General features: G+C 39.3%; 1 protein-coding gene across 5 annotated transcripts in view; it reads right to left on the bottom strand.

Annotated features, from left to right (window-relative positions):
- PHACTR2 (phosphatase and actin regulator 2) overlaps positions 1 to 6,920 on the bottom strand; it is a 99,258-nt gene extending 92,338 nt beyond the window's left edge. For 2 of the 5 annotated variants that reach the window (XM_087817662.1, XM_087817665.1), the window contains exon 1: positions 6,797 to 6,919. In XM_087817662.1, the coding sequence (XP_087673788.1) occupies positions 6,797 to 6,842 (46 nt within the window). In that variant the 5' untranslated portion in view covers positions 6,843 to 6,919. Of the gene's footprint in view, positions 1 to 6,796 lie in introns of all 5 variants that reach the window. The other 3 variants (XM_087817663.1, XM_087817664.1, XM_087817666.1) reach the window with 3 other exon arrangements.
- Positions 6,921 to 27,903: the final 20,983 nt, after the last annotated feature.

Below are 27,903 nucleotides of genomic sequence, written 5' to 3'. Positions count from 1 at the left end.
ATTCGAAGTCTCTTGCTGTTTGACTATTAGTTATTTCTAATTTGATAAACGGTCAACAATACTGTAATAAATATATATGATGCCAGGTGGGTACTTGAAATATTGGGGGAAATCACTTTGTAAAAGTATGTGACTGTATAACCAAAACTAATATAAAATAATATTGAACGTCAACTGTATTTGAAAAATAAAATGTAAAGAAATGGTAGTTACCCTACATGGATGTTGTGAAGACTAAAACGTTAATTCAAACAAGCACTCAGAATAGTCATTATTCTGAAAAATGCCTGTTCAAATGCTTCAATCATTTTCTATTTGAGTGTCTGCCTTTTTCTTATTGATTTCTTTTTCTTACTAATTTTAGGAGGTTTTACTACATTAAGATACCAATCACTGTTTCCTTGCACAATACAAATATTCTGTGAATTTTATAATTTCCTTTGTCAATTTGCTGATGATACATTGGTTTTTTGTTGTTTTTTTCCTGCCATGTGGGAGTTTAAAATTTTAATATCATTAAGTCATTTACTTTCAATCAGAATGATAGACATCAAATATTTAAATATGAGAAAAACAGTAAAGTGAAGCATGTTTCTTAGTCACTCTAGTTTGCAAAAGAGAAAAGAATTGATAGATCTGACTCCATAAAAATTCAACATTGTTACATAAAAAAACATAAGCAACTATAGAAGGTAAGATATAGATAGAAAAATATTTACACTATATGATATACATAAGGCTAATGTCCTTAACCTACAGATCTATAAAAAAACAAAAAATAAGGAAAGGCTATAAATAGGCAATTCAGGGGAAAAGAAAAACAGATGCCCTACTTCACTCATGATCAAAATGAGGCATTACCTTTTTACAAATAGATTTACAGAGATTTTTCAGTTAATTCTGCACAACACAATGGTCACGTACAGTTGTGCACAGTGCTCACTGCACAAGGACATCGAGGCAGGGGAGAACTGCAACTGAATCCTGCTGATGTTCCACTTGTTAAGCCATGTGCCTGAGAATCGCCTCACCCAAAAAGAGTGACTTCTACTTCTCAAGAAGCACCATATAGATGGTCTAAGAGAGACCCTGAAATGCAGTGTTGGCGAGAGAGTGCAGGAAAAGGAATTCTCATACACTGATACAGCCTCTGTGAGAACAATTTAAGTCTATCAAAATAAAATATACAAATCTTTGACCCAGCAATTCTACTGCTAGGATTTTACTGGTACACGTTGTTCAAGATGTTTAGATAAGGATATTTATTCGGCATTGTTCGTAACAGTGCACACACACACAAAACCCAGAAACAATATACAAATACAAGCATAAAATATAAACACATAATATATTTTTAAGGAAACTACGATATGCCCCTTTATAATATTGTTTGCTTATAAGATTAAAGGGATAAATATGGAAATATGTTGAAGTTATATCACTTGAAAAACTCAGAGTCTCGAGCAGAAAGTATAATATGTCTTGCTGTGTTTTGGCAAAGATACACACATAAATGAAAACTATCTGGAATGAAAAAAAGTTGTACGTTTGGGTTATAATTGGAAAAAAACTGGAAGTCTACGAGGGAGTAAAACTCATTTTTATCCTGAACTATCTTGTAAAGTTCGACCTTTGATCACGTGCATGCTATTTTCATTAAGGACAATAAACTCTGTCTACTTTTGCCTTTATGATTTGTTCTTATACAAGGTTTACAAGGAAATGAGTAAATATCCTGAGCATGATAAATACAGGGCCCCAACCAAAACATGGAAACCGAGAAACACAGATAGGCCAAGGTTCTAATTGTGGCTGGGGGTAATCCTGCACATTTTATCCACTTGTGTCCCCTTGTCTCCTAAACATGAGAAGAGTGACATTGCCTGTGCTTTCAACTGAAGGGCCAAGGCTAAGCGGTCAAGAGCTGGTCTGTGGCACAGCGGGAGAGGGCTAGGGCTGAAGAAGACCAGAAGAACCAGTAACTAGACTCAGACACCCCCCTTCAGACAACAGAGCCAGAGTCACATGCAATTCTTGAAGTAAAAAAGAAAATAACACGTATCTCTCGTTCATATAGTCATTGGCTTAAAGTATGGCTGTTCATTGAGAACATCTGTTGAGTTACTCATATACTCAACAAACATTTATTGCACCCAATCTACTGTGCCCTGCACTGGGCAATGGGAGTGCTGTAAGTCTCAACTCTTCCAGAGCATGAGACCAGAGGATATAGAAACCACATTATTTGGAAGCGTATCTGTTTAGCCTGTACTTAGAAATAATAGATCCAGTCCTCAATAAAACACTAGCAAACCAAACCTAGCAAAATGTTAAAAGTGTTATATACCATACCCAAGTAAGAATGAAGGATTAGCTTAACATCCAAAAATCAATTAATGTGATATGCTATATTAATAAAGAACAAAAACCATTTGATCATCTCAATAGAGCCCCCTACTCCCCCAAAAAGAGCCTTTGACAAAATCCAACACTTTCATGATAAAGACACAAACTAAGAATAAAAGGGAACTTTTTCATAAAGGGCATCTATGAACAAAACCACAGCTAATATGACATTTTATGGTCAAAGACTGACAGCTTTCTCCCCCAGATCAAGAACAAGACAAGAATGTTCACTCTTACGACTTCTATCTGACATTATACTGTGTAATGAGTGAGAGCAGTTAGATAGGGGAAAAAAATAAAGGCGTTCAGGCTGAAAAGGAGGAAGTAAAAGGATCTCTGCTTGCACATGATCTCTGCTTGTATATAGACCTTGTATACAGTATGATACAGTTAAAAAAACTATTAAGACCAAAAAAAAAAAATGAGTTCAGCAAGGGTCCAGGCTACAATTTTTGTATATCTATAAACCAGTAAGGGACATTTTGAAAATGAAATAAGAATACAATTCATTTATGATAGCATCAAAAACAATAAAATCCTTACGCATAAATTTAACAAAGGGAGAGCAAAACTTATATACTGAAAACTATATTGTGCAAAGAAATCAGAGAAGATCTAAATAAATGGGAAGACTTCCATATTTATGGGTTGAAAGATTTCATATTGTTCAGATAGCAATATTACTCAAATTGATCTACAAGTTCAACACAATCCTTATCAAAGTCCCAGGCTGGCTTTTTTTTTTTTTCCCCCTGCAGAAATTAAAAAGCTGATTGTAAAATTTATACGGAAATGCAAGGAAACCAGAATAGCCAGAAGAATCTTGGAAAAGAAGAACAGTGTTAGAAGACATACGCTTTTCTGTTTCAAAACTTACTACAAAACTACAGAAATCTAGACAGTGTGCCATACTGACAGACATACAGGTCAATGGGATAGAACTGAGAGTTCTGAAATAAACCCTTACATATATGGTCAACTGATATTTGATAAGGGTGCCAACGCAATTTAATAAAAAAAGAACTGTCTTTTCAACCAATGGTGCTGGAAACTGGATATCCACACGCAAAAGAATGAAACTGGAAACCTACATCATATCACACATAAAAATTAACTTAAATACATCATAGACCGACATATAAGAGTTAAAATTCTTAGAAGAAAACATAGCTGTAAATCTTGATGTTGGTTAGGCAATAGTTTCTTAGCTATGACACCAAAATTACAAACCAAAGGAAAAAAATAGACACAATAAAAATTTTAGAACTCTGAGTTGTAAACCATACTATCGAGAAAATAAAGACACAGTCCAGAGATTGGGAGAAAATATTTGCAAATCATGTATCTGATAAGGGACTTGTATCCATTATATAAAGAACTCTTATAACTCAATAATAGAAAGGCAAATTACCTAACTAAAATCACCTTCTTTGGGCAACTGCACTGTTAGATATATACCCGAGAAATGAAAATGTACATTCACCAAGAATTTGTACATGAAGTTCACAACAGCATCATTCATAATAGCCAAAAAGTAGAAACAACCCAAATGTCCATCAAACTGATGAATAGATAGATAAAATATGGTAGATATATACAACAGAATGTTATTTGGCAATAAAAAGAAATGAAGTACTGACACATGCTACATGGATGACCCTGGAAAACATCATGCTAAGTGAAAGAAGCCTGTCACAGAAGACCATGTGTTGTATGATTGACTCCGTTTATATGAAATATTCAGAATAAGCAAATCTACAGAGACAGAAAGCAGATTAGTGGTTAATTAGGGGGTGGCGGTTGCAAAAGATGAGAACAAGGACTGATGGTTGCACAACACTGTGAACATACTAAAAGACGAGTTGTGCACTTTCCGTGGCTGAATTTTATCGTATGTTAATTACAGAACAATAAAGCTACTTTAAAAAATAGAAATAACTGCATGTTTTCAGAAATAATTATTAATGGTTTTCCTAGATCCCAGAGAAATAGATGCAGCATTAAGCTGAAAGTTTCAAAAGAGCTTGAAATCAAGGGAGCGAAAAGCAAGCCAACTTATAGCCTAAAATCATGATTCTTACAAAAGCCCAAATCCAGTAACAAGTGTGAACTACTTACTGGACTCTGTGATACTGATTCCTTAGACTCGCACAGATTCCCCGCCGCTAAGTGCTTAAGATGAGAACCATCTTCACCACTGTAATCCTAGCAGCTACTCTAGGCTTAAACATCTAGTAGATGGCTGAGCTCAAGCAGAACACGGATCTTCACACCTTTTGTTAAACGGCTAATAAGGAGTGAACAAAATACTTGGGAGAGTAGAGGGTAGGACATTCTCACACTCAGAGAAGAACAACATGAATGTAAGACTTTGATGTGACAACCAAATACTCGTTTGTTGTTGGTGGTTTTATATTTTCATTTAGAATCTCATGACAAAACTTCAGGGGAATGGAGTAATAGTAATAGACTTAGAGAACCCAAGTGGATATCATGCGAAAATTACTCCACTCTTCCAATACCAAAACTTAAGTCATAACCACTGTCATCCCTTAACCAGCCAAACAAAACTAGAAAAACCCTCTCTAATCATGATGTCTGGACCAGTCGCTTCAATACATACAAACTTTTAAGCAACTAAACTGAGGCCCTGCAATTTAAATATAACCACACCGTGAGATATTTCTCGGAAATATCTTTTATGGTCAAGAATAACGTTTTGTCTAAATTACCTTTGTATAAATAAATTGTACAATCTCTTGACATGACTAGCCATTTTATCAGGAATTATAGCAATCCGGGTTTTGTTTTTGTTTTGTTTTTTCTGTACTGGGTAAGAGCTAGGACAGTCACATTGTAGATCCTGCTCTGCTTCTTAAGTCATTCATCATTTATGGAATATTCCTTGATTTTTGTAAACACAACATTCACTCTTCTAACAATAACGTCCCCTTAATATTTTGTGGCAAAAGAATTAAATTCATGGTGGTACTCTATACCTGATGTACTGGAGTCCTGATATAACCCTCTGCTTTGCCAGTGCAGAAATTTAAAAATATAACTTTTCCTCGACATGAAAGAAGTCACACTCCTTTAAAGTAAGACAAAGGAAGCTAAGCCTATTTGCACAAAATAGTTTTCTAAAATTAAGACCCAAATCAATACCCCTTCCTCCAAATCCCCCCAAAGCCATCCACACGAAGTCTCTGATGTCCTGGAGCGCTGTACAACCCCGCCACTAACAGTAAGGGGAGGTGGGATGTTTGAGGGGTTCGGGGCTCTCCCCTTTGCAGGGGGTTCCTTCTCTGAGGGCATTAACATAAACCCAGCAAAGCTTATGATGCTTCAGGGAGGGCAACTGCAGGATAACACACAAACCCATGCGGGGCGAGGCTGGGATGACAGAACTCCATCCAGAGACATCCTGGGGCTGATTAAAAAACCTTCATCTGCGCCCTGTCATTTCCTTTCAGTAAGATCCTGTTGACGTTTACTCAACTTTGAAAGCGTGTGAAATACCTGAAGGAACAACGTAAATGGCCCCTTTTAGGTATTTAACTGTCAATCAAAATAGTACCGTTTAAATGTATGTCATCCTCCAGCCACAAGCACCACCACCAAAAAGTTGTTGATCCCTACACTGCTGGAGAAGCGCCAGCCGTGCCTTCCTTCCCCCCCCTCCTTTTTTTTTTTTTTGTTCAAGAAAATGAAAAAGAAGAAAACAGGGGATTATAACTCAGACGCATCACACAGGCGTGCACAAAACGAACTTTAGCCAGCAGCGGGGTTCAGGAGAGGTGGTCCCCCAAATGTGCGACTGCTGTGTCTCTCACATCCACCACCCAAGAGCCGTCTGACACCGGTCAGCCACTTTTTGTAGTTAGTTACTGAGAATTCAGCGTCCGGCCGGGATAAGAGACAGCAGGCAATCGGCGCTTCTCCTCCGAAAAACAAACCATAAATCAGTTGAAAAGCTTGAAAGAATGCGGCTCTGGTCTGTTCAGAAGCCAAGCGTAAACACAGAGAGACCTGTTGGCACGTCCATCGCACTAAGGTCCGCGCTTTAAAAACACAGCGCGGCGCCAACGCCGCCGCTCGCGCGTCCCGGGCTCAGAAGTAACTGAGATAAAGACGGAGGACGGCGCCCGCGCCGAAAATGGAGCCTGCGCCTTTAAGGTACAGCCGGCGGGGTCCCAAAAGGCATCCGCTCCTCCGCGGCCGCGCGGGGCAGCGCTGCCCTCGGGTTTCTCGCAGGGACCCGGCGGGGCGGGCCAGGGCAGGGCTCGCGGGGAACCCCGCCGCCCCCCGCCCGCCCCCGCCGCCCCGCGCCGGCCCCGCGCCCGCCGGCGCCGCGGGAGCGCATCGCGCGCGCCCGGGACCCGGGACTCACCGCTGCCGGGCTGCGGGGACGGCGTGGAGACCGAGGTCTGGCCCATGTCTGGGGTCGCGGGGCCAGGTGGGGCGATCACGCGGCTCTCCGGGTCCCTGGCTCATGGGTCCGCTCGCAGGCGGAGTCCCGAGCGCCCCTGTGGCGGTGGGCGCGGAGCTGCGCGCCCGGGCCCTCGCCCTCGCCCCCGCGCGGGTCCTCCAGCCCGCCGGCCGCCGCCGGCACGGCGGATCCTGCCCGGCGGATGCCTGTCATTCCTCTATGCAGATTAGCCGGGGTCAGGGGTCACGGAGGAGGAGTGCGGGGGAGAGGGCGAGGGGGAGGGGACGGCGGGGAAGTGGGGGGCGAGGGCGCGGCGGGGAGGGGAGCGGCCGCGGGCCGCCGCGCCGGGGTCGTGAGGCCCGGACGGCCCCCCTCCCCCGGGGCAGCGGGGAGGTCGGGCGACTCCCTTTTAACTTAAAAGGTTCAATGTCAAACGATCCTTAAGGGCTGGAAGGAAAGGAATTAAAGTACTTAGTCACGGTACTTAATTTAAGAAAATTTGTTTCTTTAAAGTTAGTTCCTTCCTGCAATTGTGTTTGCAGGACTGCAGCCCTGTTAGATGGCTCTGTGCGCGCTTTTTTTTTTTTTTTGGTTAAAAGCGATCTTCCTTTTAACAAATACAATTAAAAACATTAGTGGCCTCAGTCGTGTTGGCCAGTGCACCTGAATGAGGGCTCTGTGTGTGAGATCAATAAAACGCACGCTCCACCACCGAGAGCCTAGGACGCTCCCCTCGCCTGCGCCAGAAGGAATCACCGGGAGGGCTAGGAGACCACGTGGGAGGGGTTCAAAATACACCAAAGGTGAGAACAGCAAGAGCAACAGTCATTTAAAGTTGAATTAAATTCTACTGCAATATCCCATTAAATCTCAGTTTTCTTCAAAATGTGAACATGAATACTCTTGGTACTTACAACTGATGATTAGTATAATGAGTAATCTGGGCCTTGTATTTATCCAGGGTTGGCAAAAGTCGGTTTAGTTGAGTACACAAAAGAGAGTTTATTCTTATATTATTATTTATTAATTATTGTATTAATTTGCATAGGGACTTGTATTATTATTAATTATTGTATTAATTTGCATAGGGACTTTCGCCCCACCCTATATTAGAGCTAGAGCACGCTGAATAGCAGCTGACGCATCACCATGAGCCACTGGAACCCGGAGAGAGCTCCAGGTACTTAAAAAATCCTCTGTAACCTCAGGAATCCACAACTTGTGGAAATAGTTCAAAAACAGCAAAGCAATAATACTTTCATATAAAAGGTAACTAATAAATTTCAACACCAACACAGATGCTCAGTATAGAAAATGATAAAGGAAATTATTCTAACTAAAGGAAAAGATAGAAGGTGGAAACTGGGATCCTTATAACAGCACGATAAAATTAAGAATGATTAAATATCTAGTTAAATGCAAAAGATTTATAATTTTTTAATTTCCCCTCCTCCTTATGTATACACATATATACATATACGTATGTACATAGCATTATACTGAATGGTGGTTACATAAATGTGTTCACTTTAGGAAAATTCATTGAGCTGTGTAATATGATTTGTGCACTTTTCTGAATGAATATATTTCATTAAACGGTAAAAAAAAAAAAAGTGCAATATATTTAGGTCACTTGCCACAGCTTTAATGTTCTAGGTTTTCCTAAAGATTCAACTTGAAACTCTTAAAAAGCTACAAAGTATATATATTTTATAAAATAATCTAAGTTATTTAATACTTAAAACATGACAATCTTTTCCCTAAAGTTTGTGTTGCTTTATTTTTTGAAAGATACCTGCTTGTTTGTTCCATCATCATTGCCCTGATTTTTAACACCCAAATAGCCCACCCTCGATCATGGGAAAGATTTTTCCCCCTAGAATAGTGTGATCAATTATCTACTTTCCTTTGCCTAATTCACTCTTAAGGAACCCTAATTTTTTAAAATGAAATTAAGGATTAAGTAAGACGTGAGTTCTAATTAGGATATTGAAAATTAATCCTAACTAAATTTCCTTAAAAGTGTAAAACTTGCATTTTGGGAACACATCCCAGCAGGGAGGTTCAGCAGTGAAAGTAAACAATTATAATGATTTTTCCATTTCTTTGCTTTAAGTTGCCTTAAAACAACAACAAAAAGCCCTGGTTAAGTGTTCTCTCAACCTAAAGTGAGAGGAGGGAACTTCTCACTGTGTCTCCCATTGATGGAGCTTAATTAATAGTGAAGATCATTGATTAGAGGAAATACACATTAAATGTTGCACCTTAAAATACCTAACTGTAATGATTTTTAAAAACTGATTAAAGTTCAACTTTGAGGTGCCACATTTTTGCTATTGTTACTTCTTTTCCTTGAGAAACAATAACGTGTCTCTTTTTTCTTCTACAGATTCTTATTTCAAACATCAAAGTGGTACTCTATAGTTCTAGTCTTTCAGGATTCCCTAAATCCATCTATATTTACTTTATTCAAATCCTTTCATGATTTGCTAGTTAATATAATCTTAGCCTCATCTGGGATTCTTATAATCCCCTGATCAGGTTACGAAGTTTTCTCTGAAACTTTTCCAGTTCTATTACATTATCCATGAAGCATGTCAACCAAAGCTGCAGGAAGTGTGCACTAGGGTTTCTTTAGAAGGGTGGGACAGCTATTCTATTTGATTTCCAGAGCTTCTGATGGGGCTTGGCGTGGAAGTAGCCTTTTTATCACAGCTAATAAATTATATTAATGACCATAGAAAAAATGTACAGAAATCCCTAAATTTCATTTCTAGATCACAACACAAAGGTTAGAACTTATCACTTAACGAGGGTATTTAAAGATAATTTCTCCTAAAATTGCCTTAGTCTTTCCTTATTCTGCTATTATTCAGCCAACTCACAGTTTTCTAAGAGTTTTGAGTGTTAATCCTATGGGCCTATAGTTTAAACTGTGGGAATGTTTAATGTCACCTGAAAAAGATGGATAGTTCTCCGTTACCTCCTTCCAGGGAATTTATAAAAATGCTAAGCAAGATTAGTGCCAACATCTAACCCTTAGGAAGCCATCTATAATTCTTCGGCATTTATCCCATTGGTTCTGCTCTTTGGTCCATATTTGTAAACCAATTTCTTATCCAGTGATATCCTGGTAAATGTTCAATCAGTTTTGTCTGGGGGTAGGGGACAAGACTGATTTGCAATCTGTAGTGTTTGCCGGTTTCCAAGATATCAACACTCCTACAATGGCCAATTCAACAAGTGGTCAACCAACTTGCAAAATTTATGTCAACTGGTTTGCAGAATTCCTAGACATATAACAACTGCACTGTAGGAGCTGCCTTCCGCATATCGCTGCTTTCATATTTTGTAATATGCGGTCACCAAATCATACCAGGACTGAGTTTGAGGAATCATTTATGCTAAGCCTTCCTGAAAATACAGAGTGCTGGCATCTACTGATTTTTCCACTAGACAGTCTAAATATTTTTCAATCCTTGAAAAACTTCTGTGATTTATTCATTTAATTCTGGAAAGAAAGGAAGAGTGGATTAGATAGAATTTCCCCTTCCTGAAACTGTTTTGCCATTTGACAAAGAGGGGCACTTACTGAGATTTTCAAGCATTCTACCCTAGAACACAGATTTCACTGGTTAGTCTGATGTAGGAGTCATTAAGTTCACCCAGCTGAGGTACCCAATGTCACACTTGCACTCCTAATGAATGGAAATCACTATGTCTATTAGATAAAAATTAAAAGCAAACCTAAACTTTGGCATCTATTTGTGGAAAACTCCTTTCCTACTAGGTCAAAGCCCAAATTGCAGACCTATAATTTGGTAACTAGAGGAGATGGTTTATAATTACTACCATCACCACTACTAAATCCCGTCACTTAGGTCACTGCCAGCCTGTTCTAGGTGCCAAATCTAAGCTTGGAGTGCGAGAAAGAGTGAGAGCTTCCTCCTTGAGAGCACAAATGCCATCAACACACAGCCTGGGTGTTGGCTTTGTCCAGATGCTGACAGCTGTGCTGAGGCGCATTTGAGACACCAACAGTTAGGAAGAGGCGGCTTAGGAAGAGTCCCAGGAGATAAGATGGTTGATCACAGCACTGGTGGCTCAGGAAACAACAGTGGCTGGTGGTGGCCATGTACAAGTAGGTGAAGATTCTTTTACTTGGCACCCTTATTTCTGAACTTAGCCATGGAGATCCAACGAATTACCGGCATTTCCTTGAGTAATGGAAATTGCGGTCTCAAAAAACCCTTTCTTAGTGGAAAGGAGATGGAATTTAGTAATTGAAACTTAGTAATTGTCCAAATAGGATTTTTAAAAATATAGGTTTGTTTTCCAGATCTAATGGTCAGATGAAACAACAGAAATTCACAGATCATCTAAAGCATTGTTTTAGCTAATTATTTTCTTTCTACTTACTGTTGTCAGATTTATTAAAAAGCAGGCAACTGTCTTTTCTCCCTTCCTCTGATGGAGGTGCTAGAGGGCAGTTTTTAAACTTAGCTCTTTTAACACAAGAGTTTCTAATAATCAGGTAAAAGAATATATAACTAAGAAACTAAAAATTGATGTGCAAAATATTGTAAATGTTAAGGTAGTTTTTTATTAGATTATCTGCTGGTTTTTAAAAATTTTGTATTACCCCAAAACTTGGCTATAGTTTGTAAAAGGCAGTAGTTTACTTACAAAAATATAACTACTAAAAAGCAAACAGTTTAACTATATCTTATCATTTCACTTGAAATTCTGTATATGTAGCTACTGTTTACTTTAAAATATATTACTCTATAGCAATTGCAACCAAATGTTTCTTATGCCTTTTATTTTGACAATTCTGAGAGATTTTAAGTCTTAACATGAAAATATAAATGGATCAAGGAGAACTTTGGTTAATAAAAAATTTACAACTTTGGACATTTTAGTTATATTAAGCATCAGTAGGAGAGAAAACCACATTCCACAAGTATTAGCACAGGAAACAAACCTGTAGGACAGGCTTTGCTTTCCTATTGTTCTCATATTTTTATATGATTTATTTCCTGAGTTTTCCTTCGGCTGCTTGCTCAAGCTAAAAGGATTAACAAAATACCTTGGTCCTGCCTTTGTGTGGAGGGTGTGCTGTGTCTCACGTGTGCTCACTTACTGATTGAGCTGGACAGTTGGAAGATTTACTCTGGCAAATAAAGACCTCAGGGGGTGGTGCTGGAATTTCCTTTTGCGAAAACTTTCCCCCACCGAAGGAGAAAAAGTGTGCAACTTGCTGCACATCATTTCACAAGGAAAACAAATTACTCAACCACTGTACATAAAACTCTGACAACTGTTATAAAATGAATAATCTTTCATTTACCAATAAGAACTCTATAGAGACATCTTGAATAATTATTGCCCAATTTACAGAAAATAATTGCATTAAATAAGGTCCAAATCGCTGTTTTATTAACCATCATATCCCACTCTAGAATATAACAAAATGTTGGGCACACAGAGGGCATTTAATACATATGTAGTAAATAAAAGAATAAGCATTTAGGTTATGTCCTTAATCATGGCAATTTGAAGTATGGATTGAAAAAAAAGCCCATTAGCAATATATGTATGATTTTGGTAACAGTATGTAAACTCCACTGCAATACAAAATCAAGTCCAGCAGTAACTGTAGATTTCCTTTTACATGACATTTTATTAACAATTATCTAGACATTCAAGCAGAATTCACAGAGGACCTCCCAGGGGGACCAGCACCTCTAGCGCATGGACATGAAGATAAGATACAGACTCTCCCCTGGTGGGACTCACAGTATGTATGGGAGGGGGGGCAAAAGCAGGTTTACAGTTATTTGTATGGAACATTATACAATAATTAATAAATAAAAATAAAAGAATAAACTCTGCTTCACATACAACTGTAAACTTACTTTTGCCCCTGTACAGCAGTCTCCTTGTCCTTGAAAGATATGTTCCAAGACACCCCCCTCCGGTGAATCCTTAAACTGCAGATAGTACTAAATCCTATATTTACTATGTTTTTTCCTATATATACATACCTATAATAAAATTTAAGTTATAAATTAGGCACAATAAGAGATTAACAACATAACTAATAATAAAATAGAACCATTATAACAATATACTATAATAAAAGTTATGTGAATGGCTTTGGGGCCATTACTAAGTAGAGTAAGGATGACTTGAACACGAGTACTGGGATTCTTTCCAGTAGACCTGATAACCGAGAGGGCTACTCAGTGATTAACAGGCTGGGAGCACGTACAGCCTGGATATGGTGGACAAAGGAATGACTCATGTCCTGGGCAGGATGCAGTGGGACAACTCGAGACTTTATCACACTACCAGAATGGCAGTCATGTAAAATTTATGAATTGCTTAATTTTGGAATTTTCCATTTAGTATTTTTAGACCACAGCTGATCATGAGTAACTGAAACTGGGAAAAGAGAAGCCATGGATGGATAAGGGGGGACCACTATACATGTAAAGGGTGGGCACTGTGGCTTACAAGTAAATGATGACAATAGTGAGCACTGGTAGAGGTTTGTTCCACCAAGAGTTACGGATGAACAAAGGGCTTACAGAGGGAAGGCTCTGAATTTTATTAACTTTCCGATACAGAGTCAGCAATTTTTTCCAAAGATACCTCAAGATCATGAAGCACTTCCTAAATCAAAGAAAGATTAAACTCTGATAGTAACTGTATTTGTTTACTTACTGCTTACAGGTTTGTGAGGAATAGTTTTAAAACCCTAACATCTACCCATTTCAAGTAAACAGTTCAGTGAATCATATTGGTGACTACGTAGTACAGCCACGACCACAATGAAGTTTTAGAAAACTCTGAGAACCCTAAAGAGTTCCATTATGTCCTTCTGTGGTTAATCCCTGTTCCACCCTCTGGCATCAGGCAACTACGGACCTGCTTTCCATCCCTATAGTTTTGACTTTCTAAAATTTCATAGAAATGGAAAAACACCAAGTGCAGTTTTTAACATCTGGCTTCTTCAACTTAATATTTTTGATACTCATCCATGTTGTGTGTATCAGCATTTTGTTTCTTTTTGTTCTGAGTAGTGTTCCCTTATATCACTATCCCAAAGTTTATCCACTTACCAGTTAATGGGCATTTGGGTTCTAACTGTATTTCACTGTTCTCATCTTCTATGAAAACACACAGGATCTATATTATATATGCATAATAGTTCTATATAAATAAGAATTCATTTTTATTGGTTCATCATTCAACTAACAAATATTTATTATGCATATCCTTCATGCCAGGCTCTGTCCTAGATCCTTGAGATATAAAATTTAAAACTAAAAATACCTTTACTGCATTTTTGAATAGAAAAAGTTATTGGAATATAGTTGAAGGGAATTCAAGATGAAGAACAAAACTACCCGGTATTTATAAGACATGAAACATCACTAGGAAGGCAAACTTAAAACATTATTTTGCATTCAGGGGAAAATACAGATGCATTTTTAGTGTTATTTAAACCACTTCCATTATTAAATAGTTTAGCATTCTATAACTAAAAACAGATGAAGCACTCATATCCACTGCTTATTTTTGTTTCCTTTAGAGTAAATACCTGTCTGTAATATTTTTTATCTGTAGCACAATGGTATCTTTAAAACTTCAAGTGATATCTTAAGGGAACCACAAACAAACCAGTAGTTTCTCATATTTAACAGGCTTAACTTCAACTGTACTTTTATGCTTCTGGTATTTCAAAACAAGAAAGAAAAGAAGCTATGAGGTTTGTTCCTAAAAACATATTTAGTTTTATTAGAACTTAAATCTGAATTTAAGAAATGCCTTCAAGTAAAACAGCCCTCCAGAGAAAGCTGTACACATTGAAGAGACCTTATAATATGAAATGGGTTTCAGTAACTACAAATCACTTCTCAATTAAGGGAAGTTGTCACATTCTCCAAATAGGTGAAAAAGATGGGAGCCAAGCAGGGGTGTGAGGCGACTTGCAGGTGTTCAGACATAATCTTTCATCAAAATGAGATTTATTCAGGGAGAAATCACACAACTAAGAAGCAGACATACCAAACAGGCTTGGAACAGGGCCACTTCAGCCCACACGCCACCCTCCAAGCAACCAGCCTTTCTGACTGGAGGGTTTTCACTCTCCACTTCTCTAAGCTGAGGGCTTTCAATTATGAGAAGGCACAAGGGACATTTTTACAAATTACAGAGGGGCCCGATATATAATAAGCAAGCTTTACCTGAAATATTTATGGTTAGACTTTATTTATTTATTTATTTACTTAGCAGGACAAAATGCTGTGGATTTTGCTTTGCTATAAATATCCCCAAAACCAATAAAGTCCCAAAGATTTCCCTGTTTCTTCAGATTATCTGATTTCTTCTTTATAGGTGGATACACAGTGTGAACCTGTGCTGACAACGATGTTCAGCTACATTTATGAATAAAACAGTCAACATTAATAAACATTTCCCACTTGAGTCTATGATTTTTAGGGTGATAATTTTTGCTTTGTTTTCAAGTTAAATGCTAACCTAGAATTTTTCATCTTATGCAAAAGCACTATGGATATTTAGGTGCATTCCATTATTTATGTCAATATAGAAATACCTAATACCTTACTCTGAAAATGGAAATTACTATCTGAAGAGTGAGACTTTCTTTCCCAGCTGGCCAACACTGCACTTACTAAAACTTCATGGCAAATTTCCTCCCCATCTTCTATCTAGGTTTACCCTAAAGCCTTGGTTCTCCAACCTCTGTTCACATCTAGAGGACTCATCCTTCCTCAGGTTTTATTTTCTATGCCTGCTGGGGTTGATTGATTCTCAGTATCTGGCCTCCAATTCTCTTATATTTTATGCTTTCAAAGACACGTTGGCTTAGATGACAAATCTTCTGAGACCCAAATGTACATATTTCCACAGCAACCTTCACCATGGAATTTATCCCAAGGCTCTCTCCTCAAATGAATCCTGCACTGGACTACATGTCATTGGAGGCCATGTCTTATTTACCATTATAAGACCAGCACACAGTTAGCATGTGGGTAAGAGCTCAGTGAGCATGTACATATGAATGAATGAATGAATGAACCTGATCTGTATCAATGCACTCTTTAGATCTTCTTTCAGGAGAAATAGGAACAGGAAATTGAGGATGCAGTAAAAGTGCCTTGGGGTTCACTGTTAGGCCTAGCAGTAACCAGTAGTGTCAATAGAATACCATTTACTGATGAGCACTTACGTTTTTTGATTCAGTAATTGAAAAACATAGAATCTGAATATTGCCATCACCTATTTAATACATACATTTATATTTCCAATACCCCCAGTTAAAGCTTTGTTCAGTTTCTCCAAGTCTTGTTAAAAATTGGTTTGGTTAAAATATAACAGTGCTTATAATCTCCAGGCCCACCTATGCTCACAAAAGGTAAGAGTTCCTTCTTTTTTATAGTTGTGAAGTATTCCATTGTGTAAATGTACCACAGCTTTTTTTATCCACTCCTCTACTGATGGGCTCTTGGGCTGTTTCTAGATCTTGACTATTGTAAATAACGCTGCTATGAACATAAGGATATAGGAAATTATCATGCTAAGTGAAATAAGCCAGACAGGGAAAGACGAATACCATATGATCTCACTTGTATGTGGAATCTAATGAACAAAATAAACTGATGAGCCAAACAGAACCAGATGCATGGAAGCATGGAACAGACTGACGGAGGTCAGAGGGGAGGAGGGTGGAGGACTGGATGAAAGAAGGTGAAGAGATTCGCTAAAGAACATATATGCATGGCCCATGGACACAGACCACAGTGTTGTGCCGGCCAGAGGGAGGAGGAGCAGGGGCTGGGTGGAGCTGGGGAAGGGGAAAGGAATGGAGGACATCTGTAATGGTGTCAACAATAAAAAATAAAAGCTACTTGCAAGGTGAAAAAAATATAACAGTGCTAAAAGTAAACAGGAATATTCGTCAATGCACAAATCACTGCATACAGGTTAACCGAGGGAGGGTTCTAGTTTACTCTGCCTTTGCAGGAAGGACACATCTGACTAACTAAGGTAATAGAGAAAATGTTTCAGAGCATTGGGTGTGGTGGACAGATGTCAAGGTGGCTTCCTGGTATCCACACATGTGTAAGCCCCTTCCCTTGAGGGTGGATGGGATCGGACTTTCTTGTAACCAACAGACTATGGCAAGGATGTATGTGATTCTGTGCACGTGCTTACATTCTGTAAGATTGGAACATCTGTCTTAGGAGACGCTCTCTTCCTGGCTTCGAGGAAACAAGTTGCCGCGTTGTAAGCTGCCATGTGGAGAGGGCCGTGAAGCAAGGAGCAGGGTATTCTGGCTCACAGCCAGCAAGAAACTGAGGCCTTCAGTCTAGCGTTCTGCAAGGAATGGACTGCTGCCAGCAGCCGGACGAGCTTGGAAGCATATCCTTCCCCAGTCAAGCCGTAGATGAGACCACAGCCCCGGCTGACACCTTAATTGCAGCTTTTGACACCCTGAGACTCTAAACAGAGGACCTCATGAAGCTCCCGACACACGAAACTCCTGACACAAAAACTGAGAGATAATATGCTGTTTTAAGTAGCTAAGTTTTGGATAATATATTGTTATAAGGCAATCGATAACTAATACGGGTGGGAATATGGATCATTTGAGAGGAAGCGGGATATACGAGAAGTTTCATTTGAACAGAAGGAGAGGAACAGCATGGACCGGCAAGAGAAGGCCTTAGCAGCTGAGCAGAGAGCCAGATGGTTAAGTCCACACTTGCCCCTCTAATGCATCCAGAGAGAAGCAGAGCTAGAAAAATAGACTATACACAGTAGTTGAGAAGAAATGTAGTTTGTATATCAAATATATGGCTGTTATAAACATAACATTTTTCACTCAAAAATATTATACCGGCACAGCTGAACTGTCCCCCCACCCAGTATATGTGAATTGCAGAAGCAATTGTTGGGTAGTCACTTAAATCAGTGAGAGCCCGCAGTGTGGGTCTAAGCTCCAAGGTCTGTGACTGTGATCCATTCTCGATGCTCCAGCAATCCATCTGGACCCGTATCTGCAACTCTTACACAGCCAGCTGTGGGTGCCTACTGTGTGTAGTATAATGTCTAGAAGTATAGTAATACAGTATAATGTATGAATATTATATCATTTTATCTAGTTACTATACCAAATTTTTAAAAGTAAGACAGAAAACACAAGAGTGAAACTGTTCTTATTGTCTGTATCTATCAGCAATCTATCTATCTCCTGTCCCCTACTACTGGAATGCAAGCTCCATGAGCAAAAATATTTTTTTGTTCAGTACCTTGCATGTTAATGGCAATCAATAAATACTTGTTGAATGAATGAAGCAGTTCCATCTTTCCCTATTGTTTCCTCATTTGTAAGATGAGGGTGATAATTATAGTATCTACCTAAATTAATTGTAAGGACTCTAACACATGTGATATGATTAGCCCATAGCCTTGCATGTAGTAACTGACCGGTACTACTAAAGCACATTATGTAAATATACTTTACTGAAGGAATGTTAGGAAAGAGAACCTGAGCACCATCATTTGTTTTCTAATACAGAAGAATCTTACCATTAAGGAGGTTCAATTTCAGATTAAGTTCATACTTAAGTTTAACCTGAACTTCAAAAATGCAAAGCAATTTTGAAATAAATTTGGATATGGCAGTACACCTCCAAAATAACAAAGGACTTAAAGTCAACAGGTTAAATGTGAATTTTGCTATAAAATGTATATGAAGTTACGCCTTTTGTATATCATAAATTCAGAATCTGTCTAGTCCAAACTCCAACCCAAGCAGAAACCTCTTCTGACATTCCCATCCAAGTGGTCAGGAGACTTGTCAAGTCTTTCCTATAATTAAAAAGACTAGACACCAAGTGTCGGGGAGAACATATAGCAACTGGGACTTTCATTCACTGTTGGTAGGGGTGTGAAATGGTAATCTGGAATTTGGAAATTTGGTCTGGCAGTTTATATTAGGTTAAACATACACTTACCCAATGATTTAGAAATTCTACTTCTAGGCATTTATCCAAGAGAAATGAAAACATATATCCATAAAAAGACCAGTTCAAGAATGTTCATAGCAGCTTTATTCATAACAGCCAAACATCCATCAACAGGGGGATGGATAAAATATATTGTGTTATATCCATCACTGGAACTCAGCAACGAAACTTGATGACGTGCTGCCCAAACCCTCTCAGAAATTCAGAACTTCCCATTCTGCTGGGGTGCTGCTGGAAGACAGCCCTTGGCAGCCAATCCTTTCGGGGAGAAGCAGCCCACATCCAGTGCCTGGTCAATACAGAGTGGGCAGAACTTGCCACAACTTGAGACTACTCCAGCTCCAGCGCTTCCACTGGCAGGAGAGAATTCCACCACTGAACGACTCAGGCACCGAGGGGTCCCCGAGAGCACCCACTGGGATCAGCTGAGGCTGGTGCAGGGCTGCCTCACAGCTCCACTTTTCCCTCTGCTCAACCCTGTTTCTTTTGCCTCCCTTCCAAAACTGTAGATCCCAAGAGGCCTCTGTAATAAATGCCCTGCAGGCTAATCTTTGTCTCTTTCCGGGGAACCCAATCTGGGAGAAACTACTGATAAACGCAACAAAATGGATGACCCTCAAAACCATTTCACTGAGTGAAAGAAACTAGACACAGAAGAGTATATATTGTATGATTCCACTGATAGAGGTCTAGGACTGGGCAAACTAATGGATGGTGAAAGAAATCAGAACAGAATTTCCTCTCTGTGGGGACTGACTGGGACAGGCTGTGAAGGAAATTTTTGTGGGTATGTGAATATTCTATATCCTGGGTTGAATGGGTGTATGCAATTGTCAAAGCTCATTGAACTGTTCTCTTAAAATTGTGCAATTTACTGTATGTAAATCATGCCCCAATAAAAAAAAAATTAAAAGCAACCACTTCCAACTTGGTTCAGACTGAACCTCTGGTCACCTAACATTCAAACTATTTAACATTTCACTGCGGTCAATCAAGTCTCTGTTCATGTTGAACCTGCCTGGTAGTTTTTTGAACCCAAGTTTGGAAGTCAACATGTCTGTTCTGCTCATCTTTCTATGGATTGCAAAACTGATAGACACGATCTTTCTACTTTAGTCATTTATCAGAAATGCTTCGCAGTTCAGTTATTGCTACAGAAGCCTGTGAGAAAAATCATGAAATTGCTTCTTCTAAGAGTGTTAGTTTTAGTTCTTACATATAGATTTTTGTTTAATTTTGAGTTAATATTTGCATATGGTGTGAGGTAGGGTTCTCACTTCATTCTTTTGCCTATAAATATCCTGCTGCCCTAGGACCTTCTGCTGGAAAGATGGTTCTCTCCCCTCATTCAACTGTCTTTGTAACTAAGTTATCCTTTTTTATTGAATTTATTGGCATGACATTGGTTAATAAAATTACATAGGGTTCAGGCGTATAGTTCCATAATACATCATGTGTATATTGCATTGTGTGTTCACCACCCCAAGTCATGTCTAATTTATCCTTGATGAAAAACCAAATTTCCATAAATGTGAAGGTTTCTGTCCAGACTTTCAATAGTCTACCATTTATTCCATATATAAACTACTTCTAAAAAATAAACTTGGCATGTGGAAAACTACATTAATTCTTTCAGGCCATTAATAAACTCTGTCCGCAAAGCATTATGATAAACAGCCTGGAGATTATACCCTCAACGTCTCAGGGAAGATAAGGGGTTAGACACAGCAGTGTGAAGCATCCCATTGTCTCACTCCAGGCAAGAAGGTGACGTTCACAGGCAGGAGCTAGAGCTAGAGCAGCCTGCATTATGTGAGGGTGGAAGGACCAACTCTCTGGACACCTTTACCGAAGTCCGGAGTGAAACCTCAAAGCAGCCTGAGTTCCTGAACATGAGTTAGCTTCCTGATGCGTCCTGTGACTGGCCCTGTCTCCAAAGGACCAAAGTGTAATTATACGGGACACATTGGAGGCAGCTGGGTCCAGAGGCATCCAGGACAAATGCTCCTTCATGGAGACAGCAGTCACATCCTATGCACCCAAAGGCACCTCTCCTGCTTTGGGAAACCTGCCAATCACAACTTTTAAGGGAGAGGAAGACTGCTGCTGGGAACACCTGGTGCTTTTCTATTGTCTGCCAGGAGCTTCTGGACTAAATCTTGCGGGAAATAACATGGATGTTCCTGAGAAGGGGCTGGTACTGTGCCTGCCCAGGGCTCATCAGTTACCTACCCTACTTAGACAAGCTGCTGAAAAGCAACTGAGTTTCATGCAACTATGATAGACACACACACACACTCACACATTCTCAGTCTACCAGAGTAGACCAACAGTCCAGGTGTGACAGCCCAGGCTTAGTTCCAGGTGGGCGTTCAGCCTTATTTCAGCCCCCGGGTGTGCATGTCACTGTTGATAAAACCACCCTCAGCTCTGCTTACCTCACAATAAACTTTCTGTTTATCCAGGAATTGTCAAGGCTGCTCACCTTTATCAACAGGAATTAGCAGCCCACTTGGATTCCTGAAACTCTGAGCTTTGTAATAAGAACTGAAAACAGACCCAGCTTAAAGGGAATCTCTTTGCTGGGGAAACAAAAGCAATGCACGTATGTGTACCCGCAACACGGACAGGTAAATCACATATCCCACAGGGAAAACCACGGCCGCAGTCCCTGTAAGAGATTTTCATCTGAGAAATGCTGGCTCCAGTGCCCTCTGGCAGAACTAATCCAGCAGATACGGGGAAAGGCAGGAGCTCCAGGCCCTTGTTTGGCTCAAGGCTGCTAGCTGATGCGGTTAGCTAGTGTCTTTCCTTGGAAGAACTTAAAAAATGCTTTTATTGGGGATTTTACATTCAATCACAAAAAAACCCAACAAACTCATCTGTGTGGAATAAATACATTTCAAGGCATGAGCCTACCAGGTGGTGGCTTTCTCACCTTTCTGGTCAAACACTCGGACGTTCTCTAGTAAACTCTTGCCCCCCACACACACCTCTTTAGGTGGGAATGAGAATCGACAGTCTGCCAGGGTCTTAAAGCCTGCGCTTCTGACTTGCTTCTGACTCCGGCCCACTGCACACTCTCCTTACCCCTCACTCCCTGGGCGTGAATGTTACTGTTCGCAAACATACCCACAAAAAGGAAAGACAAAAGGAAGGAAAGGCTGTTGACTTGGATGGTGGCTGGTTGAATGTGGGCCATTTAAAGTCAACAGCTCAAAAGCCACGAGGGGAGGCATCTAGTAGCCACATAGGCCCACACGTGCATGCACGCACATGCACACGCACACGCACACGCACCTGCTCTGGGTGGGAGAAGCATGATCCCCAGTCTGCCTACCTCAGGAAAATGGGGAGCTGGATGGCATGCACATCTAGGATCTCGCCACATCTAGGATCTCGGTGCTCAGAGCACTGGAAAGCTCTACCGGCTCTCCACTCCCTCCCGCATCCCGTGGCTCAGTGACTTCAGATTTCCCTGCCACTGTGCCTCTTGTCTTCCCTTACCTACCCCGCTGAGCACAGCCTTCTCAGTGAGCTCTGCCTTGCTTTTTCTGTGCCTCACCTTCCTACCCTCTTCAATTATTCCCAATATACAGACAATCAGATCTTATTTATTATCCTCTGGTCCTTTGGATTTAATTCGTTTGAGAACTCTATCTAGAAGTAGGATGAACTCATGAATTAATAAGGCAACTTGGTGGCTGATGAGCTCTCAGGGAAGTGCAGACAAGGCTGTAACAGCTTCCCCCCGTCTCACAATACCCAGCGGTCACCAGTCCTGCCTTCCCCAAGTACTAGGTAGGAGACACCTGGAAGAATGTGCAGCTAACAGTACAGTACTTAATTGGGCACTGCCTTTATTGTCCCACCACTCTGTTATGAGATTTGTCCATGTCCCCAGTTAGCTACCAAATCCCCTGACCCTGAATTCTCAAAAGAGACCCCAAATGCAGCCCTCACCAGCTCGCCCACTGCATCTCTCTGGGGACTAGCAGCATCCCCTTACCTGCACTCCCTGTTTCAGCTACGGCCCCTCCAGAATCTGTTCTCCTTACAGCCAGGGTCAGTGAGGCCCAAAGCCTAGCCTTTCATTAGGTTCCCATCACACATTTAAGATAAATAATTGTAAATCCTTGCCATGGCCCACAGAGCCCCGCTGAACTGGCCCTGGCGGGCTCTCTCTCCTCATTTCCCATCATGCTCTCCTTCACCCTCCCCTTTTCCAGCCACACTAGCCTACCCTGTTGTCCTCAAACACAAGCATATTCCTTCCTCAGGGCCTTTGCACTTGCTGTTCCTTCTGTGGTGAGTGCTCTTCTCTGCAAATATCTACATGGCTTCTTTCTCCCTGGTTTCATCCAAGGTCTCCCTTCAGCTAACAAATTTTCAGCGAGGCCTTCCCTGCCCCTACATGTAGTAGCACCTCTCAGGAATCTCTGTCTCTCTATTTCCTGTATTTTTCCCCCCATATCACTTAACTAATATTAAGCACTTATTCGTTTCAATCAAATTCGTGCCAAGGAGGGCAGAGGCCTAGCCTGTCTTCACCACTATATCCTAGAGACTGCACTAAGGTCTAGCACTATGTAGGTGTGAATGAACGAACACATGTTAAACTGTTTCCACTGAATGCAGAGAGTTTGAAAGAAAAAAACGTCATTGGTTCATAGTGGGGTTTGGACTTAGGTTGCTCTAGGTTTGAATCTTGCTGTTGCTTATTAGCTGTGTGACCTTATCAAGTTTTAAAACCTCTCTGAATCTCAGTTTCTCATCTGAAAAATGGAGGTAATATCACCTGTGTGAGAGAACAGATGTCAAGTGCACATTACAACAGATACCACTTAGTCCTGGTTCAGTAAATTGTAGTATTTCCAATTACCAGTGGTCACCAGCAACCAGTCACTAAAGAATGTTCTACATTCTAATGGGGACCTAAAATAATTCTGTTTTGTGTTGTACACCCCTTAGAAAAATGTCATTAGTGACAGCAAGGTAAAGATCCCATCTTTAGAGCCTTGCTAAAAGCACATTTTAAAATTCTTAAGCAGCAAGCCCCACCCCACTGTAGACACTTAAGAAATGTTGACTAGAGAGAAAAGTCATCACAAGACTGTTATTTCAGCACAGACATTACAAAGAATAGGATCATGTTGTTTGCTGTTCTGAAACTAAGCTCTGGCTTATAGTCAGCATGCTGAGCATAACTTCGTGTCAAGAGAGAACATGGCTTTGCTTGCATAGTTTTTCTGGCTCTTCAGATATTAGTGCTTGAGGCAAAATTCCTGGGGAAGTATGCTGAGCAGCCGCAAATCCTCCCATATTCTTGGTTAAATTTAAAGATGAGGTCAGAGTGCATCTGCCCTTCTTGACATTTCAAGAAAAGTGGAATTCTGTCTTCCCTGCTTGTTCCATGAACACAGGAAAGGGGAATGGGGCTCAGTGGTAAATCATGTAAAATGGGACACATTTTCAGCTGCAGTGGAAGGATTAGGTTATGCCTAAGAAGTGACTGTATTATATTAAAATGCATTTATGCGTGTAGGCATGTGCCTGCCAAATCAAGTTAATTAGATCTTAAAGGTCTGTCACTCATTGTATTATTGATATTTGGAAGCTACTTAATTTAGTTATTTTAAATAGTCAATAAACTTTAAGGATCTATGTTATACTATTAATATTAGATAATGCTTGCTCTATTTAGAAGTTTTTTAAGTGGCATAGAGTTTTATAATTTGAAAATAACTACTTATTGACATAGACCCTCTAAGAATGGAAATGAAACTCTAGATTTGGGGCTCTTGGAAGGACCCTCTCTGAGTCTAATCTGTATCTGTCTTGTGTTTAGCCTATGACTTCAGACACGTTAGATGCTCATTTAAACCCGTTAAAGAGCTTGAGAACATACATTTTAATATAATAGGTTTAAAAGAGTGTTTATGGTATTGTTTCTGACATGTTTATCTCTGTATAAATATTTCCCCCCATTTTTTAAATTTATGTTTTCTTATAGAGTGTTGCTTTATAATTATAGGTACTCAAACCTTTCAATCACTTCTTTTATGGTTTCAGATTGGCTTTCACACTCTAATGGTATAAAAATGCACTTTTTCATATTCTGGGGCTTTTTATCTTTTACATATAAATTTTCAATTCATCTCTAATTTATTTAATGTGTAATGTGTAAGGTAAGATATATATCATCTCCTTGAAATTGTTAATTACTAATGCCAAACACTACTTATTAAAATTTATTTTTTCTCTGTAGATTTAAAGCACATTACCATACAACAAAATTAGGTCATATATCTATATTCTCAAAAATGGAAAGACAGAGAATTATAAATACCAGAACAATTTCTTAATATACCCACTAGAAATTATTCCCTTCCAATGAGCAATTCACCCCTCAATGATAGAAACTCACAAATGCTTTCGCCACATTCACACTTCTCTTTTAGTTTGCAGATGCTGGACCTATAATATTAAATTAGAAAGAGCACTTTCCAACACTAAATCTAACTTTAAATAAAAACACGTAAGTTCTCTTATGCAAACAAAAGGGACTTAAAATATTCACGAGTCCAAGTAAATGCCACTAAAGTCATTGGGGTCTAAATACTTCATAATAAAACAGATTGATAACTGTACTGTTATGCAAAATTTCAGTGTATTTTAAACAGTCTTCTTAAATAAGCTGACTTTTACTTTCAGTACAATGGAAAAGGTGTGAATAACAGCTTGAAGCATCAGCTATTAAACATTTATGGAACACTGGTTTCTTAAAATTGCATTTTATTTAGAATTCTGTTCAGTTACTTTTCTTTAATGAGAATTTTTTTAAAATTTGAAAACCTTGGAGTAAGCAGATGTGTATTCTTTGATCTGAAATCATGCTGCCTCTAATCTCTTGATATCCAGAAACATGACAGGAGGTGCTTGCAGGGGCTTGTACAAAGGCGAAGAGAGTTGTAATAGATTACTTCTCTCCAGTGTTTTGTTTCATATCAAATATCAATATCAATCATGGAAACAGAATACTCAATTGTGGCTTGTAAACAAAATATGCATTTCCAGTGAATTAACATTCACTGGAATGTTAATTAACATTCTAAAGAGCTAGATTAAAGATACCTAAAGGTCTGATTTTAAATGGTAAGAAAAGTGAGAATTACATGTCATTATTTAAATCTGAACAGTTATGAGCTGCATACATCATGAGTTTTTATGTTTTTACTTCTGTTTCCCTCTAGTGACACACTGCTTTGTGGAACTTATTAAAGTTGGCTGAGGTACCTCAATGTCCATGACACAGATATAGATAAATGAAACAACTAATTATAATCAAGTGTCAATCGATTGAAAGTTAGAACACTGTTAGAATCAATAACTTGATGCCACAAAGGAATGTTACCAAAATTTATTAAATTCCAAACTGAGCTAAACCCAAATGATAATGATTTTTGAGTTATAAATCAACCAATTTGCATAAGTAACCTGGTCATAATATACCACCACCCATTGTTTTTTAAAATATTTCTGAATTGAGCCACTAAAATACTCTCCAAGTAGAAGTGATGTTAAATTTGATTTGGAATCATACCTATTTCAATAAAATTCTGAAGCCAATCAAAGTCACTGGGTAGATTATTTATGAAATATTTTGCCCTAAAAAAATACCTGTTTTAAGTAGAAATTTCTATAAATTGTTTGCCAATGGTGTGTCTGTAAAACAGTGATATATTCAATTCATTATTATATATGCAATATATAATAGTGTTACTATAATGAGTTTAAAATAGTTTAGGATGAAATCACCTGAAATATAATCTGAATCTTTTCCTTTCTATTGTCCTGAGCTGTCTTGGTACTTGTGATCATTTCTCAAGCAAATTCATAGGGAACAAACGGTACTATACTTGTTTGCTAGGACTGCTGTAATAAAGTACCACAAACTGGGTGGTTAAACATCATAAATTCATGGTCTCACAGTTCTGGACGCTACAAGCGCAAGAATCAGGGGTCCTGGGAGACAGAACCTGTTCCAGGCCTCTCCCCCAGCTTCGGGTGGTTTGCTGGCAATCTTTGGCATTCGTTGGCTCATAGACGCATCAGTTAATCTCTGTCTTTATCTTTACATGGTATTCTCCCTGTGTGCATTTCTGTGTCCAAATGTCCCATTTTTATAAGGACATTAGTCTATTAAAATTGGGCCTACCCTAATGACATCTTAACTATTCCATCTACAAGGACCTATTCCAAATACGAGCACATTCTGAGGTACTAGGGGTCAGGTCTTTAACCTACGAACTCTGGAGGGACACAAGTAAATCCAAAACACAAACCATTCAACAAGTCGTGCCCAAACCAGAACCTCAGATTGCAGTAGAGTCGTGACGATACGAAGGTTCAAACCCTCAACGCAAATGAAATGCTTGTTTTATTTGTGAATCTCATTTACTTGTATAACTTAGCTATTCTTTGCTCTGGTCAACCGATCACTTCTTTTAGGCTCTCAAAGTGCTTCCAAAGCAAGCCTGTTTTAATTCAGACAAAAAAAGAGCTGCTCCCTAATAACAATGTGTTAGAGAAACAAGGTCTGAAAACAATAGAACTTTGATGGAAATACTTTTTATTTTATAACAGAATTAGTACACCACCATATCTGACTTCACCTAGGGTCTGGGGTACAGTATGTGAAAGAGAAAGGACATTCTGAGTCAAGGAACTTGTGGCAATTGTAGTGACGCTGCAGTGCATCTGACCCCAGAGCTGCTAACACAACTTATCACAGTGTAGCTTCGGCCACACATGGGTCGAAATAACAAACACTGTTATCTAGTCATGTGCATAAATCTCTAAGTCTTCTTCAGCATTACAAGAAGAAAATGTAAAACTAAATTTCATCAAAGCAGCTTGTATCAGTTTTCTGTGGCTGTCATAACAAACAATCACAAACTTGGTGACTTAACACAGAAGGAATTTATTCTCTACAGTTCTGGA

This window comes from Miniopterus natalensis, chromosome 5 (assembly GCF_054644295.1).
Source record: "Miniopterus natalensis isolate mMinNat1 chromosome 5, mMinNat1.hap1, whole genome shotgun sequence".
Classification (NCBI taxonomy): Eukaryota; Metazoa; Chordata; class Mammalia; order Chiroptera; family Miniopteridae; genus Miniopterus; species Miniopterus natalensis.
This window is presented reverse-complemented; position numbering and strand designations above follow the sequence as displayed.